Raw genomic sequence first — 19,635 nt, forward strand, 5'->3', positions numbered from 1 at the left:
CGCACCTGTTTTATGGATGACACCACCACGTGTCTGCATAAAGTACTTGGCGTCTGCAGCCTCCACCCCCAGTCCCCGTAGCACCCCCAACAGGAGAGCAGAGCAGACCACCACTGTCCCCACGTCACAGACAGGAGAACATCTCGGGGGAGCCGGTGGGCTCTCCAGGGCTCCACAGGTGGTGACACAGTCAGGGCTAGAACCCAGCCCCAGCCGCTCCCACCGGCTGCGCTGTCTAGTGTCCCAGGCTTTCAGGGCAGGGCCCTTGGCCTTGGCTGACTCCAGCGCCGGCTTCCTCCTCATTTTCCGGCCTCTCCCACCCCCGCTTGTCCCCATCGCTCACTGCGTGCTTAGTGCCCTGGCACCGCAGACGGGGCCTCCTCGCATCACGGACAAAACCACAGCGGTGGCCAATTGCGTGGCTGTCCCCCTGCAAGCCCTGGACAAGCACCCGAGGGGTGCAGGCAAATGGAACTTAGGTAGTAATAACAGGACACACGACGACAGCAGCTCTTGTTTGTTGACTGCCTGTTAACACACGGGGCACTGTTTGCAGGTCTGTAGTGACATCCTCGTGACAGGTCCTCTTCTTGCCCCTGGGGGCTTCCAGGACTGGCCCAAGTTTGCTCAGTGAGTGGGGGGGGCTGTCCCTGTCCCTCTGGCTTCTAGCTCGGAGCGGCCTCCCGCCCCCGTCCTGCCCACCGCCCTCCACCCCGGCTAAGCCTGCTTTCTTCTCCCCTCCCTCTGCCGTGGCTCCCGCCGCCTCAGTCACTAGAGGATCTTGAAGACCAAAAACGGAAAAAGAAGAAAGAGAAGATGGGATTCGGCTCCATCTCCCGCGTCTTCGCCAGAGGGAAGCAGCGGAAGTCCCTCGACCCAGGCCTCTTTGATGGTACCGCCCCTGATTATTACATAGAGGAGGACGCGGACTGGTGATACGCGCCTCCCCGGCCCGTGCCCGGCGGGCGTGTGCGTGGAGCGTGCGTGGGGTGCGTGTGCGGCCGTGCGTGGGTGCGTGTGCACGTGTGTTCGCGCACGCGTGGGTGCTGGGGGTGGCCGAGTGCCCCGACAGGCGAAACCACGAGTGTGAACCCCTCCCTCTGCGTCGCCACCTCTGTAATTGATGTACATACTACGAACCGTGTGTGAACATGTCAACTCTCTGTCGTCTTTGGAGCGATACAGTTGTGTTGTTAATCTGGTTTATTATTTTTCTTCAATGTTGAGGTTTTTGTTTTTGTTTTTTTTTTAATTTCTTTTTGTTTGGTTCATTGGTTTGTTTTTTCCCTTTCTCCTTCCCTCCTCCTTTTTACGAAACTTGAAAACTTGAAGGACTGCTGTGTATTTGTAAATAACAAAACTATTGTGCACTCCGTGCTTGTAAATGTCCCTCGTCCAAACCGCTACTTCCCGGAGCCCGTCTCGCCGAGGATGTGGTCTGTTTCCGATGTCCCCCTCTCCCCGCAGTGTGAACGTGTGGGACCAGACCCTGCTCTCGGGGTGCGCCCAAGTCACTTTAACCACACAATGCCACCGTCATCAGGGTAAGGTCCGCTCTCCGCAAAGACTCGCAAGCCCGGCCGGGGGGCCTGGTCTTGGCTGGGTTTGGCAGAGGTCAAACGGGCTCTTTTTAAATGGCCTGCCAGTTTTTAAATTGCGTTGCCGTTTCTTTCTTTCTGGAAAAAAAAAAAGAAAAAATTGTTGCGTTTAATTTATTTGCACAATTGCAGAAAACTTATTCTATCTAAATTATTACATAAATATTGGAATGTCTATTTTTCCATGGGGTGGGCGGGAGGTGGGTGTTTCTGTTGACTTGTCTGTTCTAGTACCATGCTGCTGCCAAACTGTGCAAATAGAGGGTAGGGTGGCCGGGACCCAGGGACCGCTGGATTTCAAAGCTTGCTTTTTCTGTCCTCTCCCTCCGCCCCCGTCTCTTTCTCTCTCTTTTGTTCTCTTTCTCTCTCCCCCATTTTCCTGCCCCTGCATGAAAGTGCCCCCCCCTTCCCACCCAGAGCTCTCTCCAGGCCTTTCTATGTATATTTATTTATCTGACACACAGGACCTGACCTCAGTGAGCAGAGTGCTGACTGTCACGATCCCCAGCTTTGGGTCTGTCTTTTGAGGGAGGCGGAGTCCAGGGGAGACAGCCCCCGCCGCACATCCACAGGGTACGACCCAGGAGGGGACCCTGGGCCCGAGTCAGCTCCACCGGGGCCTCCAGCAGCGTAGGTTCCTCCCTGCAGCTGGGTCTTCCCGTCCTGGGCTTATTCTGCACGTGAGCCAGGCAAGCGTCACTGGGGGAGGCGCCCACCTCAAGCAGGGAGCTGTTGAGGACACGGTGTCCGGCACCTGAGCCCTCTGCCCTCCCCATTCTGGTTGGTTCCCTCAGCCACACTTAGAATCTCTCGGGGTCCCTCAGGCTCTGTCCCCCAGCTTGTCACAGCAGCCTGCGCCCCCCCACCCCAGGCGAGGAGGGCTGGCAGGAACATCTGCCTGTTCGGGGAGCAGATTGGCCCCGAGGAGGCTCCACCAGCAGAGGGACCGTGGGCTTGGTAGCGCTGGGGGAGGGGAGGAGACACGAGCTGCTCAGCCAGGTCCGCTCAAGGCCTAAAACTCCATTTCCCCTTCCTGTCGCCCTGCGAGTCCCCTTCTGCGCATCCTTGCAGCTAACAGCCCAGTCCACACCTCTAGACAACAGTAGTCGCGCTTTCTGCTAACAGTAACATTTTCAGCTCTTAAAAAGAAGCAAGGAGAATTTCAAATGTCAGACCATCTGTATCAGAATGGATAGGTTATTTCTCCCCAAAGTATCTAAAACAAACAGAAAAGCCCCAGCCGGCCGCTCCCTTTCCTCTTGACCTGGTCCTGGGGACAGGAAGGAGCAAGCAGGGTACCCATGAGGACCTTTCTGTCCTCCCTTGGCCAGGCCGTGTCACCGAGCCCAGGGTCGAGGGAGAGCAGCCAGGGCTGGCCTCTTTCTCTACAGAGAGAGAGTTCAGAAAATACTTTTCTCCCCCGTGCATTTCTTTTTCAGTTGATTTTTATTGTTTTTCCCTTTACTTACAAGAAAATAAGATTGCAACCACTCCTGGTAATGATTTAGTAGTTCCTTTTCATTTCAGTTTTTGTAAATTAGGAGATAATTCTAAGAGTTACTAAGGATGATTTATTTAAGAGAACTACGTCAAATAGCGAATGAGTTATGGGTAACATTAGATGAAAATAACCTTTCCCGTGGGAAAGGTTTCTTGAAGGCATGGATGCAAATATAAAATATTAAAAAAAATCTAAATAAAGCTTATTTTAAAATATTATCGAATTCTACGTTATTTGATTGCTTCTATTTTGCTCCGGGTGGGAGGCTAAGCCCCTCTGGGAGGCACAGGCCGCACGACCTGGTCCTTGGACTTTCAGGGCTGGGTCCTGGGGGGGTGACGGGAGGGGCCGAGGAAAGCTGGCTGCATTCTGGGCCCATGGAGGGGCCGAGCCAGGGTAGCCTTCCAGAAACATCTCACCTCTGGACCCTGACCATAATTTGGAGGAGCTGCCAGCCCAGGGCTGCTCTGTGGTCCTAACGCACCAGCCCCCGGGCCGGGCACCCTGCGTTCTGGAGCTCGGCGGCCGCAGTCAGCTTTCATCTGCTTCCTCCTCCCCTGTTGCTCCTTCCAGAGGCCCAGAGGTGGAGCCTGTGCCTTTGGGGCATGTTACTTCCCGCAGACCTCAGAAGGCCTCTGCATCACCCCAGGTTCCCAGCCTCCCTGGGGGACTCGGCATAGCTTAAGAGAGACAGAGGGGGAGCCACAGGGCTTCCTTGATTGAAGCCCCAGCAAGCCAGGCTTTTCCAAGCCCCGTGAGATCTTCCCCCAACAAGACTCCACTGTGTGTCCCGAGAAGAGGCCACTCAGGTGACCCCAAACGCTGACACAGTCAGTGCTCTCAACCTCCATCTCCCAAGTGAGAACAATTTCTCCCCGGAAATGAGGCTGGTAGAAGATGGGCCTTGTAACTCCCCTCCCGTCTCTGCTGGAAGAAGGCATAAGGCTACGTAATATATAGACCATGCCGACAAGGTCACCGAAAGCCACAGTACACAGTACCTCCTTTGTTAAAAGAACGGAGGATCCCCGCTCAGTGAGGACGCAGGTGAATTCGCAGGATCAGGAAGGTCAGGAAAGCTCAGGACTGCAAGGAACTCAGGGTCATCTACCCCAGCACTTCTCAACCTGGCCGCACCTTAGGAAAAGAAAATACCGATGTCAGGCCATACTGCTGGCATTGGAGTGTATTTAAACCTCCTCTGGCAATTCTAAAGAACCATAAGGCTAATCTGAGGAAGGCAAGTGTGGCCACATACATGCCCATGCTACCCTTTCCTTGGCCCCATGCAGACATCACTAATCAATTGAAGAGCTCTTGCTTTTTATCCCAAAGTGGCATCTGATTTCTCACTTTATGTAGCCTCAGACGGCCACTGCCAGTCAATCAGACTTGGTGCACAAGGAGAAAGCCTATTTGTCATCCCAAAACTAGCTCATCCCCTCACGCTGGACACATGGGGAAAACTGGCCCAGAAAGGAGTGACTTGGCCAAGGTCATGGCTATTGGGACTACGATTGTGCCTTGAGAAGGTAGTAAGGGCTGGGCCACATTTTATTCAAATCATAGAGGCTCCACTCAAAAGTCACAGTTCCTCCTTTGTTAAAAGAATCTTCTCTGAGACCTTGCTCTAACTGGTCCATCTTCAAGTGGCACCTATTAGTCAGAAATTGAAGTAGGGCTGCCCTGGGCATCTAGGGCCACTGTACCAGCTGCACAGGTTGTGCACTGCATTACTCCAGAGGTGCCATTCTCCAATGTCAGTGGTGCCCTAGTTCCCTGGGTTCAGTGCACAACCTGCATAGCTGTATTCAGTGGCCCTTCTGTGTGCTTTCCCACCCATGCTGGCAGGCTCTAACGGTGTAACCAATAATAACAACAACAATAATAATATCTAACATTTATGAGGCATTTATCATCGGTCCGTGCTCTGCTCTTTACACATTAACTCAGTTAACCCTCCCGACAACCTGTGTTATCAATAAGAAGACAGGTTAAGTAAATCGTCTAGGCTCATGAAGCCAGGAAACAGCAGAACTGGGCTCCAGGCCCGGGGAGTCTGGCTGCAGAGCTCCTGCCCTAGCAGCGGTGGGGAACCTGCGGCCTTGGGGCCACATGTGGCCTTCCGGATCCTTGAGTGCAGCCTGTTGACTGAATCCAAATTTTATAGTACAAATTCTTGTAACAAAGGGATTTGTTCTGTGAAGTTTGCATTGGGTCAGGGGCCGCACTCGGGGATCAGGAGGGACACAGGTGGCCCTGAGGCCACGGGTTCCCCACCTAACTGCAGCTAAGCCCGGCACCTGCCCCTGGGGGACATCTTTGGTGCTTCAGCAGGGCCCAGTTTGACGGTCCCCTGCCCCCCAGTAGCCTCTGACACAGCCTGGCACTGCGTCACTTTTGAGACTGAGTCTATTTCCATCAGCCTTTCCTCCCAGCCCAGAAAGCCACCCCCACCCCGCACCCCGAGAGGAACTGGTGGGAGATCAGAGCCAAAACTGGCTGCCGTCCAGCACGGGCTCCCCAGCCCTCCTCCTGGTCAGCTCAGCGGCAGCACTGCCTCCCTTTCCCCTGCAGCCAACCCCTGACGGCGCCAGAGCTGCGGATCCTGAGGTTAGCGCCACCCTAACGTCTGGGGAGGTATATGGCGCCCCTCCTGGCCACAGCATCAACCTGTGGCCCAGGCTAGCGCTGCTCCACACCTGTGGCCAGATGGCACCTGGGGAATCCAGGTGGAGTGGGCTGAACCGTGGGGGGCAGCAGCCCTTGGACAATATGATTTTTAAAATCCCTCAGGCCTTCTCCCCCAAAACTTGCATTTTCACAAAATGGACCTCACAGACTCCCCAGCCCCAGCCCATCTGCTCTGAACAAATGGCTCGTAAGCTTTTTCAACTGGGACCCCACCGGGTGGGGCAGAATGTGTCCTTGTCCCCTACCTCCCACGTGTTCCCATTGCCCAGCAGAAGAAGAACCCGGTAACAGTAAAGGATCAATAGGGAACACACTGGCTTATTCCTTACCTTATAGAAAGGGAGGTTCATAACTCTACATTATAAAATAATGCCCTGTAAACTTAAAAATAACTTAGAAGTTTGTACATGAAAAGTTATTTAAATATCAGTCATAACACATCACCAATACAGTGTCACCGTGCAGGCAAATTGAGGGTATAAGTCTGGGATAGGAGCTGGGGTATGGCTGAACCTGGTTCGTACCTGAACCATGAATGCATGATGGCGTAAGGCTCGGTCGCTGGAAAGTACGCGAATATGCAAATACGCAGCACCGCACTCCACGGGACAACAAACTAAATCCGTGAGAAAAGGGTCCCAGGAGGATGAGAATAGCAGCCACTGAGAATCTTGACCCAGTCTTCCCACAAATGGCGGGACCTCCGATTCCCCAGCACATGCCCGAGAGAGCCTGGTGACACGGCCAGGCTGTGTGCCAAAGCCACACTCCTGAACCAGGGTCCCCAGAAAACACTGGCCGGTAGCTCATTTGCACTTCTAAGTTTCAGGATTTGGAAATCCCTGATTGCTTTGTTAATGGGTTATCAGTAAGTAGCAGTGAATTGTACCAATACCAGAAAATCTATAACATTACATGCCATGCTCCCAGAATCCTCAAAGGAAAGATTTGCCTTTGGGAAGTCATGTGTGCCCTGTCCAGAGAGCCCTTGCAGCCCTCCAGTGGGTTCCAGGCCATACCTGGATAATCACTCCCAGCTCTGGCCCTGCATCCAATTTCAAGCAAGTTGTTTAACCTGAGCATCAGTGTTCTCATCTGTAAAATGGGTATAATAACCTTCCCCTCCTTGTAGGCTCAGAAATGAGAGCTGAATGTGTTTAGGGCTGGCCCCATGATTTGTGTTCCCTGTGATTTGTGACACGTGGATTTAAGTTCAATGGGAGGCAGCAAAAAAAGTGTGGAAGCAGTTTAATATGTCTTGAGCCCAATGGTGACTCAATCAAAACTTGTCCCTCGGGATAAAATCAAGGCATTGGGCCATGTGAACCCCAAGTTCCCCCAGCTACCGGGGTCTGTGAGCACCAGTCCTCAGTGTAGATTCAGTTCCGGTGTCGCTAGAGAAGAGAATCCGGACTGCTTTGCCTTGGAACAGGGAGGGCTTGAAGCATGTGGCCCTAGGAGCCACCAGCCCTGACAGCATCCTGTCTTCCTGGAGTCTAAGTGGAACCACACTGTCTGCCATGGCTACCATGGGGAGATTTGGACCATGCAAGTGGGCTGCCTAGGGCTGGGTTCTTGAGGCAGAAGTGGTACATTATTTATGCAAAGTGTTTCAGAGCCCAGGGCCAGCCTGGGCGGGCAGTAAGTCCTGCCTCTCTCCTGGAGCATTTGCTTTGTGCCACACACTATTCTAAGCTCCTTCCAGATATTTGCTCATATAATCCTTCCAACAGCTCTTCAAGATAAATATCATCTCCCTTTTACAGATGGACAAACCAAGGCACAGAGAGGTGAAGTTCTCACCCCAGGTCGCACAGCTAGGAAGAGGCAGAACCGGGATTCAGCCCCAGCAGTCTGGCTCCAGCGTCTGGGTTTTGGTAACTTTGCTACACATCTCAGGCCAACCACTGGCCCCCAGTTCCTTCCTTATCAGGGTCAGCTGATGAACGGAAAGCTTCTGAGACCTCCAGAATGAAAGCCTCATTAGTAGGAGGCGGCCAAACCCTGATTAGGCCAGCTCTTTAGGGCTCAGCTTCTCAATCCAAAAGAGGAGGAGAGGGGAATAGATAGGGGGTTTGCAAACTGTGTTCCATGGAACCCTACGGGGTTCCTCAGTTCCCTCAAGAAATTGCCACAGCTGGTGAAGGAACCAGCAGGCAGGGCTCCGGCCCGCCTTCAGCCTCGAGCTCTGTGCTTACTGTTTTATACTCTGGACGTCCACGTAAGGGTCCATGTGGAGGGTCCAGTGATAGAGTGAGCAAGAAAGCAAGGAGAGCGCGGAGGTCTGAGCACCACACCAGTACCTATCAAACCTGACCGAGCCTTGGGTTTTACAGACACAGATTCCCGGGCCCCGTCCCCTGACTACTGAGCCAGGTCTGAGGCTGGGGCCCTGGGGTCTGTGTACTTGCAGAACAAGCTCCCAGCGTGGGCTCCTTCGCGGGAGGTTCCATGGGGCAGTGGCAGCTTCGTGGCCGTGGGGGACAGTGCAGACTTGCCAGGGACGTCCTCAGGTAGGTGGACGCCACCTTCCTGGGCAGCCCCAGGGTCCCCCCGTGAGGGAGGAACCACACGCAGGCCAGACCCAGGTTGCCGCTCGGGCCTTGCTGGCCCCGCGGAGCCGAGCGCAGAGGGCCTGGCACCGTCGAGTTTCTGCCGCCTCAAGCCGGCCTCAGCAGCCTGCCGCCGTACCCCCCGCTGGCGTCACAGAGAGGTTCCCCGACTTTCCTAGAGGCGCACAGCCAGGGAAAGGCGGAGGAGGCAGGAGTCAAACCTGGGTGAGGTCCAAGTTCTGAGCAGGACGTCCATCCCACGCCCCCTGACCTGTGGTGACCGAGGCTTCTGCAAGCATCAGGTGGCCCTGCCAGCCTCAGTCTGGGACCAGTGATGCTCCATGGACACCAAGGACAAACCCTGAGCCAGGAGCGAGCCAGCCCAGGCTGCACTCGGGGACGCAGTCTCTGTGGAGCCACTACAGGGGCCCCTGGCCTCTGCCCACCCTGTCCTCGGGCTCCTGAGGAGCCCCGGCCTTCTCCACCGGAAGCCCCACGGCCCCCAGCCCAGCACCCTCAGGCCCCGCGAACCTGGCGCTGGACTCCCGGTGTTCAGCTTGGTCAGGGACTCGCTGTGTGACACAGGCAAGTCAGTCCCCCTCTCTGGGTCTCTCTAAAAAGACCAGGGCCGTGGTTGTCCACCTGTGGCCTATGGAGTCTTAGGATCAGGAGATCTAAGGCGGTAGGCAAGCTGTGTCACAGGCCACCTCCCCGACCTGCCCTTTAGCCCGAGCTCCGGTTTGTTCAGCTTGTGGCTACGGTTTCATTTGAGCAAAGGGTGAGCAGCATCAGTCGCAGCAGCACGGAAGGAAACCAGGGCCAGGTCCTCTCTGAGCTCCCTCCACGGCCTCCGAGCTGCTTCCAGGAGGGCAGGAGGCCATCAGCCTCTGGAGGAGTCACTCCCCCGGGCTCCCCCACTTCCCTGCTCACCCATCGGCGAGAGACAGTACGAGCCCCACCTTAACCCTGGGAGAACAGGAAAATGTGGCCCCCAGCCTCTGAAAGTCTGGAAGATGAGGCCAGAGACTCCCTAGAAGGCCATGCACGTCCCCGCATGAAGCACAGAGAGACTGTGTTGAGCACTGCCCCTCCCAGGTCACCGCGCTCTACAGTTTACAGCACTCTACAGTTTACAGCAGATGCAGGGAGAATGGCAAGCGGAGAGAAGAGTATAGATTCGAGCAAACTCCCTGGGGTCCAACCTCAGTCCTGACCTTGCTACCTGGTGACCTTAGGCAGGTCACCTAACCTCTGTGCCTTAGTTTCCTCACAGGTGCAATAGCGACAATAAGATACTAGGTCTGAGGGTGGCTGCGGGATGGAATGAGCCAGTATATATAAAAGGCTTAGCATAGGGAGCCATAAATGTTAGTGACAGTGATGACGATGGCAGTGATCTCATTTAGCCTCTCGCCAGCTCCGTGGGGCAGGCAGGCCAGGCCCCTTTGTACAGGTGGGAAGACTGAGGCCCAGGTAAGTTCAGCAGCTCGCCCCAGCTGCCAGAGCCAGCCCAGGTATGAGACCAGAGGAAGCAAGAGTTTAGGAGCTGAGAGGGCTCCCAGGGGCCTGTCACCCACTCCCCTCTTGCTGCAGATGGGAAGGGCTTGCCCACAGCCCCGCAGGGCATCAGCATCTGAGCCAGTTCTAGAACCCAGGGCTCCTAACTGGTGCCAGTTTGGCCAGTGCCTTGAGCTGTTTCAGACCGTAAGATTCAGCTGGTGGGGGCGGAAAGATCCCCCAGCTAATAAGTTTTAGAAATGTTGCATCGTGTCTCTATCCCTTAGAGATCAACATGATGCATTAGTTTATCAAGGCTCTGACAAGTTCTGCAATGAAGAAACATATTTCACATTTTCCTATCTAGTGTTTCCCAAACTTATGTGACCACAGAACCATGCATTTTCATCTTGTTCGGTGGCTCACCGTCTGGGAAATATTGAGACAGATGACTTCTTCGGGCCCCTTTAGTTCCAATATTCTGTACTGGTACTGAGTCAGTTGTTCTTTGGAGATTTCGAAGCATGCCACCAACCTGACATTGTTTAGCCACAGGAAGTCCCTGTGGCTTGTGTGAGATCCCTGTGTCTCCAGCAGTGAGGTGAGCCACTCACAAGGCCAGGTGTGGTTGCTGCTTGTCTATCTCGGCATCCCCTTTGTTCAGAAAGCAACTGAGGCAGGGACAGCACCTGCCAAAGGCAGATAAGCGCCCATGGATGGGCTGAGAAATGCCAGTCCCGGGGTGTTCTTTGGCTGCTGTCCTAGGTCCCAGGTAAAGACAGAGGGGCTGAGTCCACTGGCACAGGGCCCCGGGGGGGATGGCACGCCCACGCTGCCAGGGCATCTGGCCCCACCTGCCCTCCAAGGTGCCTTGTCACTCGTTGGTGGCTCTGAGCTGCCTAATTGCTTTCTCTGGGACAGGCCGGACATGTCAGAGTCACATCCAAATTGGCTCCATGCCTGCACAGAGCCAGCTTCCTTCCTTGTTAGGCGGCTGGTGTCCCTGGGGACAGCGTGGAGCCCGTGGGCCAGGGCATGTGGGCCAGGAGGGGAGGAGGCAGCCTCTGACAGCTGTCACTGCAGGGGCCAGAGCTGTGGTGACAGGGAGGAGGCTCGAGACAATCCAGAGGGACCTTGAGGGCCTGTGCACGAGCGGAGGGTCAGAGATAACAGGCCCAGGTCACCGACGGCAGCTCGGGTGCGTGAATCCATTCCAAATGTCCTCCCTCCCTTTGTGTGTGTGCAAGAAACACACACTCATTTTAGCGACAGCCTGAGCCCAGCTAAACTGATTTAAAAAAAAAAAAAAAAAACACCAGCCTCCCGTAGGGCAGGGCACGAGGAAAGGCCCAGACTTTGGAGCCAGATCCTCGGGTTCAGTCCCTGAGTCAGTCCATGCTGGCGATGTGACCCTCAGCCAGCCACTGGGTCCCTTTGAGCCTCAGTTTTCCCCTCCTTAAAATGACGATAAAACATCTCGGCTGTTGCAAAAATGAAATAAAAAATGCAGAGATGTGTCAGTGCCGCAGGAGGCGCACACGAGGGGACGCATGGGCCAGAGAGGACACCGGCTCTGAGTCTGGGCTGTGCCCTCTGCGCACAACTGACTGGCTTTTCTGAGCTCCACTTTCCTCATCTGTAAAATGGGCCTCAGCGAACCTTGAGTCCCCGTCCCAGGGTGCAGTGGGTTCACGCCACCAACTGTAAAGCTACAGACAGGCATTAGCCATCTTGGCTGTGCGGCCTCACGGTGCAGCCAGAGCTACTTTTACCATCTGCTGTTTTAGGTCAGCACCCTACTGCGAACAGTGGCAAGGACCCCCCTCTGCAAACCCGCCCGTACGCCAGCACTGAGCTGGGCGCTTACATGCCTCATTTCAACTATGCTCCAAACTCAGACGCCTGCAGGGTCCCAGCAGATGGGTGAGTCAGTAAAGTGGTCACAATGGGGGCAGCACATTCTCCGCTGAAAGGCAGCAGCTGGCCAGGAGTGGTGGCTCACACCTGTAATCCCAGCACTTTGGGAGGCCAAGGCGGGAAGATTTCTTGAGGCCAGTAGCAAGAGACCAGCCGGGCAACATAGAAAGATCCCATCTCTACAAAAAAAAAATTTTTAATTTAAAAATATTAGCCAGGTGTGGTGGCACACACCTGTAGTCCCAGCTACTCGGGAGGCTGAGGCAGGAGGATCACTTGAGCCCAGGAGTTCAAGGTTCCAGTAAGCTATGATGACGCCACTGCACTCCAGCCTGGGTGACAGAGCAAGACCCTGTCTCTAAAAAGAAGAAAGGCAGCAGCCGTGCTCAGCGCCAGTGAAGCCGCCTAGGGGAGATGCCAGCTTAGCGCTTCCAGATCTCCTGATTTTTTAAGAGAGGCCCAAAATGTCACATGATACACTCCAATTCTTTAACATTGACAACTCATGTTTTAAAATGTAGTGTCCATTGGAAGAAAAAATTCCATGGCCCCAATTTGTCTCCAGGCCAACGGCTCTGCCACCTGGGTCCTGGCTTCTCTTCCTCTGTGGGCACATCCAGCCCCGGTGGTCCTGGCCTCCCCCTGTTTGCAGAGCCAGGGCCTGCCCGGCAACAGGTGCTCGTCCCAACTTGGCACACGCCCTCCTTCCCCACAGGGCCCTCCTGCCCTTCCCTCCCTGACCGCCAGGCAGCAGGCTCCGGGCCCTTCTCTGTTCCCAGGGCTTGGGCTGTCAGGGGAGAGGCGGGGAAGAGGGGAAGGGTCTTCACTCAGGGCTGCCCTCCGAGGCCTGCAGTCCTGGCAGGAGTCCTGAGCCCCTGCCCCCGCAGCCCATTCTGAGCAGGGCTGCACAGCCTCCTGCGGCCGGTGCCTCAGTCATTTTCACGGACTCTACCAGAGTCTCGGGACTCACAGATGGAGGGTGGGGCTTCACCTTCAGGTGAAGGTGCCCATGGGCCTGACAAAACGGTCATGCCATAGTCTCCCAGAAGTCCCAGGAGGCCGCACTGGCCATCAGTGTGGAGAGCAGCTGCAACCCGGAGGCCCAGGGATGCAGAGAGGGTGTCAGAAGGAGGGCTGAGGAAAAAGACTGGGTTCGTGGCAGGGGCAGAGGGAGGATCAGGGGCTGTGATGAAAGCTGGCAGAGGACAGTCTGAAACGACTTGCTGACATTTACTGAGTGCCCACTGTGCTAGGCATGTGGTAGACACTTTACATACACTCATTAAGTCATTCAACAAACACTGGCTGAACACTTCCCATACGCCAGGTTTAGGGCTAAGGGCTAAGAATGCAAATGTAAATGATGACATCACATAAATCATCCTAACATTGTCCTCACCAAAGTCTCATGAAGTGTGTATTCTTGTCTCAGCTTTACAGACGAGGAAACTGAGGTTCAGAGAGGTGCCATAAACAGCCCAAGGAGACGGGAGAGATGGAGCAAAGCAAGAATTGGGGTCCAACAGACTATTGCATTACACTTTCAGACAGATAGGACTACAGCTGATAAAACTACAAGCTGTTAGAATGAGGCTTTGTTCTCTGGTTTCCAGAATTCTGGCACTAGCGGGGGACAGATGAGGGGCGGGGTCACCATTAAAGCAGAGCGGATGTAGTCACAGAGTGGGGAAAACTCCCGAGGGCTTTCGCCCCGTGCTGTGGGTCTGTTGAACATATTCATGGATTCTAGAAGGTCGTTGACCCCTGGTGATCACACCCTGGCTGTCAGCTGGCGACAGGGCCACCAGGTATGTGTTTCAGGACACTTGACCGTAAAAGCCAAAACCGCCCCGATCTTGCCCTCTAGGCATCCAGGGGGTGAGAACACCCCCGCCACAGGCCTCCCCAAGGCCGTCTTCATTTTGAAGGAAATTAGAGACACGTTTGCTGTTCCTCGGTTGGCCCCTGTGCAATAAATACTTAAAGTCGCCCACCGATGGCTTAGGAACTTTCCAGGAGACAGTTGCGAAGCCTTTGGAGGGAGGTCAGAGGTCGGGCAGTTTGCATTTATCATTTAAGATGATCCCATGGAAGGCAAAACGCCTCCCAGCACCTCACCCGGGGCCGCAGGCTCAGCGTGTGACTTGGCGGAGGTTCCCACGTCCCAGGGAGCGCACGGACAGGGCTTGCCAAGGGAACAGCGGTGCAGCCCGCAGACGGGGCAGTCAGAGCACCGCTGGCGGTAATGCGGGAAGCCCAGGGTGCAAGGCCAGGGGTCGGAGGCTGAGGGTGAGGCTGGCAGGACTGGGTCAAGCAGAGCCTGTGGGTCACGGTAAGGAACTTGGACTTTCCCAGGGAGCCATTGAAGAATGTTGAGCAGAAGAGGTCCCTGGGAAGATACAGTTTTTAAAAATAAGTCCCTCTGGGCCTGAAGAGGACAGAGAGGAAGGGTGTCAGGGTGTGAGAGGTGGCTGAGGGCTCCAGGTGGGAGATGGCGCAGCCGAGCGAGACAGGGACAGGCAACGGAGACTCCGGAGGGATGGAATTCGGCAGGGGACCCCTGAGCCTTTGCCCGACCTCACTAAGCCCCCTGCCTCAACTCCGCCCTGATGGCAGCTGGGGCCCGAGTGCTCAGCCTGCTGTTTGTCTGAGCCCCTGTGAGATAGCAACAGACCCAGCCAGGTACAGCGACGCACCTGGCCTCCTCCCCCTCAGGGACACAGAGCATCGCCGGTGACTAATGCTGCCCGCCAGGCTCCCGTGAGCTCTGCATCTAGTCACACGTTAACCCCAGGAAGTAGGTGGCAGGGAGGTGCCAAAGTCTGTGATGCTGTGAGCATTCGAAGGAGCCCCTTAAGTCCCGGGCCTGAGTCACCCAGGCCACCAGCTGGGTATAGCTCAAAATTTTAAATGGTGAAAAAAGTTGTTATTAAAATGCTCTAAGTCCTTCCCACAAGGAGCCTAGGGTCTTTCCGAGCTCTAAGTCCTGCTGCCAAGGGTGTCTGCCAAGGGCAAGCAGAGGTCAGGGGTGAGTGGGGCAGGGTGGAGAACGCCACCTCCCTGAGGCCGGGGGCGAGGAGCGAGGGCTGCCCGCTCTCTGGGCAGGTTGGGGAGCAGAGAATTTGCCAGCTGAGTTCTTTACCTCTAAGCCTCTGCGTGTTTAACCAGCTCCCTAAAGCTGATGTCCTGGTCCAAAGACCACGCTGAGAACGAATAGGCTGGGCTCCCCCCTCTACGTGAAGGTCCTACCCCAAGGCAAAGGGACGGAGAGATGACCTTAAAGCCACCTTCTAGTCCTAGGGTTCTGAACCTGCCTGGTCACCCCAGATCACCCCACTGACAACACCATTTGAGCATCACGCTGCATCCGCCATCCAGCCAGGGCTCACCTCCGCCAAAGTCCACCATCCTTCCATCGTGCCCTTCCAAGCCACCTGTCCTACCATTGCTTAGTGGGCATTAGGCATCAGTGTCCCTGATTGCATAACCAGTGTCCAGGCACCTTGGTGTTTGCTAGATCATCCCCTAAACCAGGCCCCAATTTAAGGGTGGACACCCATGTCCCCATAGGCCTCTTTCCCCATCGCAGGACTTTGGATCCCGTGGAGTCTGTGTCTCTCTGTCTCTCTCTGTGTCTGTTTCTCACTCTGACTCGTGGTGAGGCTCCCAGATCCCCAGCTTGGCAGGCAGGGCCAGGAGCCACTTCCCAGCCCCAGAGGGCAGGTTCCCACACCTCCCTCGCCACCCCACCTCTCGCCAGTTTTAGCAATCCTTGCCCATGTTCTCCTACAGCCACGCATGAGCATCCGAGAACAGGGAGCGGGCTGCTTACGTGGGTTCTTCTACGCTGGGAGGTAGGGAACTTGGGGTCGAGGCCCAGCTCCCACATTAACTTGCTGGAAACCTCAACTGACCTCTCTGAGCCTCACTTCCCACCTGAAACGCGCCCTTTGCCCTTTTATCCCTACGGGAGAGCAAGAGAAACTGAGGCTCCCATGGGAATACCCAAGTGCATAAGGATCTCATCTTCACTGGGCATAAAAATGATTAGAACAAGGAAGGGCTGAGCTGGGGAGAGAGGGGAAGAAAGGTGCCTCCCATAACCTGGGCTTTTGCCAGCACTAATGACATCAAACATCGCTACGTACCAGGCCTGAGCAATGATAATATGAACAGACTTGGCTGGCCTCAGGGACTTAGTGTCTGGCAGGGCAGATGGACAGACCCACGCGCCGGCAGTGCCAGCAGGACGTGCAGAGTGCTGGGTGACAGTGCACACAGCAAGGGGATGGATGTCCCCTCAGGGAAGTTAGGAGGAAGACCTATTCTGCAAGGCCTACCTCTATAAAACCAATAGATCTGGAATAAAACATACTTTTTAATGCATCACCAGCCTCACAAAAAGCAAGCGAAATCCTCGAGACAGACAAAAACAAAACAGCTGTGCACTGACACCAGAACGGGGCGGCGAGTGATCACCAAACGCAGACAGTGAGGCTGTCCCGGCTGCAGATGCTGACAACAGGACTGTGAGCAGGGAGGAAGTCTCGGGACGCGGCAAAGTGGGAGCACAGAGCCCGAGACTCTCAGTCAACCAGGGTCTCTTGAAGGGGAATGAAGTGGCCCCAGGTCTCACCCCCTCTCCCTGTCTGTCTGCTCTCGACCCCGGTAGGAGCAAATGTAAATCCTCTGTGGAGAAAAGCGTCTGCTATTTAGGCCCTAAAGATTCTCATAATTAAATCAAATATGAGTTCAGCATGAGCAAGAATCAGCAGAAACAAACAGCAAATTTAGACCCTCCAAGGTCTTTTCAGATATGGTAATTGTCAATACCAAATACAAAAATTATGCACAAAATACTTAAATAAATTTAGAATAAAATCATAGACATGAGCAAACAGCAAGAAACTATCTGAAAAGACCAGGAAAATTTGAAAAAAAAAAAATCAAATAGCACTTTATAGAAATAAAAATATAGTCGCTAACATGAAAATTAAATAATAAAAGGATAGGTTAAACGGCGGACTAAATATTCATAGCTAAAAGGAGAATTTTAAAAATGGAAAATAGATCTAAGGAAATTACCAATAATTCAATGCAGAGAAATAAGGACATGAAAACCAGGAAGGAGAAATTAGAGCTGTCGAGTCTAATGCAATAGCCACTGGCCACATGTTGCTATTTAGATTTATACTTGAATTAATTAAGATTAAGTAAGATTAAAACTCAATTCTTCAGCAGTACTAGCTACATTTTAAATGCTCATAGTCACATGTGGCTAACAGCCACCATATTGAACAGTGAAGATTATATCACTTTCCCATCACCATGGAAAATTCTGTTGGACAGCACTGCGTTATAAGATAGGAAAAACAGAATTAGAAATTTCAACTTATGTCTAATTGGAATCCCAGGAGAGACCCAGAGAGTATGGAGAAGAGGTAATATTTTAAGAGATAACGGTTGAGAATAATCCAAAAATGAGCCCATAGATACAGGAAGCATAATTTATAACAACCAGAATACATAAAAAGAAATCTGTATCTAGCCACATCATAATGAAACTGCAGAACTCTAAAGACAAAGAGAAAATCATAAAACTAGCTAACAAAACAACAGCAATTAGACTTACAGCTGGCTTCTCTTTGGCAAAGACGAAGACCTGTGATAATGGAGCAATGTCTTCAAGGCGCTAAGAGAAAATACTGGCAACCTAAAACCATGTGCCCAACAAAACTCTTGGAAGGACAAGGGTACAATGTAGACTTTTTTCAGATAACCAAAAGTTGCAAGAGCTTACTACCAAAATGCTTTTAATCAAAGAAACTTTTAAATCCTGTTCTTCTAGAATAAGGATATTATTCCAGAAGGAAAGTCTGAGATTTAAGAAAAAATGATAAACAAAAAATTGCTAAACATGTAGGTAAATTATTTTAAGCAAACATTACCAATGTCAAATAATCACGATGACAATGTCTAAATTATGGAGTTTTGAAAAAGGATAGAATTAAAATACTGGACGTGGTAGCACGTTAAGTCGAGGGAGTGATCAGAATTAAAATGTTTTAAATAATTCTTACTATTTGGGACAGGGCATTAAGACACTGATCACCTCTAGGTTTTGTTAAGTTAAATATGTGTGTAGTGCGTTTTCAAGGGTAACCACAGGCAGTGTGGATTTAGAGCTTCAGCATGCAACACACTCACCTGGAGGACTTGTTAAAGCAGATTGCTGGGCCCACCCCCAGATTTCTGTTCCAGAATATCTGGGGTGGGCTTCTGGAATTTTCATTTCTAACAAGTTCCCAGGTGTGGCTCATGTGACTAGTGTGAAAACTACCACACTCAAAACAGAGCAATAGAGGGTTTAACTTCCAAACCAATGGGGTTGGCGGGGCAAGATATGAAATGAGAAAACAAACAAAAATCTTCCATCCAGACCAGCTGTGTCCAGTAGAAATAGAATGCAAGCCACATGTGGAATTTTAGTTCTGTCAGCCACATTACAAGTATAAAGAAACCAGTGAAATGAATTTTAATAAGATAGTTTATTTAAACCAATATACCCAAAATATTATTTTATGATCAATATAAGAACAGTTAATGGGATAATTTACATTTTTGTCTTTTTTGTACTAAGTCCTCAAAATTCAATGCCTTTATATTTAAGGCACTTCTCAGCGTGAACTAGCCACATTACAAATTCTCAGCAGGCACAAGTGGCCTGTAGCTACCATACTGGACAGGACGGGTCTAGACTGTCAGTGACGTGAGTCCACAAGAGGACAGACGCCCCCCGTCATTGAGGGTCCACTCTATGCCAGACACTGGGCTGAACACTTTGCACACATCATCTCATTTAGTCCTCACCTCGTCCTGTGAGATTAGGCATTACTATCATCCCCATCTTGCAGACGGGAAAACTGAGGTTGAGGAAATTTAAAACACTTTGCTGTGATCTGGTAAGCAGCAGAGCTGGGATTCAAACCCAGGTGTCTCGTATTCTGGCGCCAACATCTGAACCTCTAGGCCAGGAGTCTCTCCAAAGGGTTTTTGTAAGGGGCCAGATAGTCATTATTTTAGACTTTGTAAAGCAGCTTCCCTCAGGGGCTGAGGCCTGCTCCCTGCAGAGTAACCCTGCACACGCTCACAAACACACACTGGCTGGCGCACACACTCCAGAAGTTTGCTTTTTCTCTTTGTCCACTTATCTGTCATTCCCTCCGCGCCCCCTCTGTCTCCCTCTGCCTCCCCCTGTCCCTCCTTCCACTTTACCTTTCCGTCTTTGTTGTTCCTGGGGCCCTTTTTCTTACCAAGGCCTGCTCTTGGGGTCTCCTTTCTCTCTAGCACACTCTGCTACTCCCACCTTCCTCCTCCCGCTTCGCTTCCGCTTCCGGTACCCCTTTGGTGCCCTCACCTGGGGGAACCATAGCCAAGCGCTGCAGACAGCCCCACCCCCCAGCTGGGCGCAGAATGGTCAGATCCGCCCCTCAGCTCACTGAGAGTTCCGCCCCTCCCCCCCCCCGCCCCGCCCCGCCCCGCCCCAGACCCGCCAGTGAATTTCTGCCCAGCCGGGCTTGACAACCACAGGAAGACCAGTCCCCTCCCTAGTGCCTGAGCTGAACTCAGGGTGCATTTTGCCCCAGGCTCGCAGCGGGACTGAGACCACGGCAGCGAATTCTAGGTGTGGCCAAACAGTGCCCAAGGCCCAGGGGAGGGGCCCCTTGTTACCAATAATAGCCACCCTGACTAAGTGCCTGTGCCATGGGCCTAAAAAAAGACATCAGAGAAAAACATCTCCTAATATGACGAGTTTATGGGGGACCAAAGCAGAAGGGATTATGATCTGGAAGCGCGGCCACGCAGGCCACGCGCG

General features: G+C 53.1%; 1 protein-coding gene and 1 long non-coding RNA gene across 6 annotated transcripts in view; one reads left to right on the forward strand and one right to left on the reverse strand.

Annotated features, from left to right (window-relative positions):
• The window catches only part of KAZN (kazrin, periplakin interacting protein), a 366,657-nt gene extending 363,342 nt beyond the window's left edge, over window positions 1-3,315 (forward strand). For all 5 annotated transcript variants that reach the window (XM_069479370.1, XM_069479374.1, XM_069479373.1 and 2 more), the window contains exon 8: window positions 769-3,315. In XM_069479370.1, coding sequence (XP_069335471.1) covers window positions 769-936 — 168 coding nt within the window. In that variant the 3' untranslated portion in view covers window positions 937-3,315. The remainder of the gene's footprint in view (window positions 1-768) is intronic.
• Window positions 1,618-19,110, reverse strand: LOC138390462 (uncharacterized). Its single transcript, XR_011234543.1, has 3 exons — window positions 19,035-19,110; window positions 4,101-4,236; window positions 1,618-1,676 (listed from the first exon to the last, which is right to left on the reverse strand). It is a non-coding gene; the product is annotated as an uncharacterized lncRNA (long non-coding RNA).
• Window positions 19,111-19,635: the final 525 nt, after the last annotated feature.

Source organism: Eulemur rufifrons, chromosome 8, assembly GCF_041146395.1.
Source record: "Eulemur rufifrons isolate Redbay chromosome 8, OSU_ERuf_1, whole genome shotgun sequence".
Classification (NCBI taxonomy): Eukaryota; Metazoa; Chordata; class Mammalia; order Primates; family Lemuridae; genus Eulemur; species Eulemur rufifrons.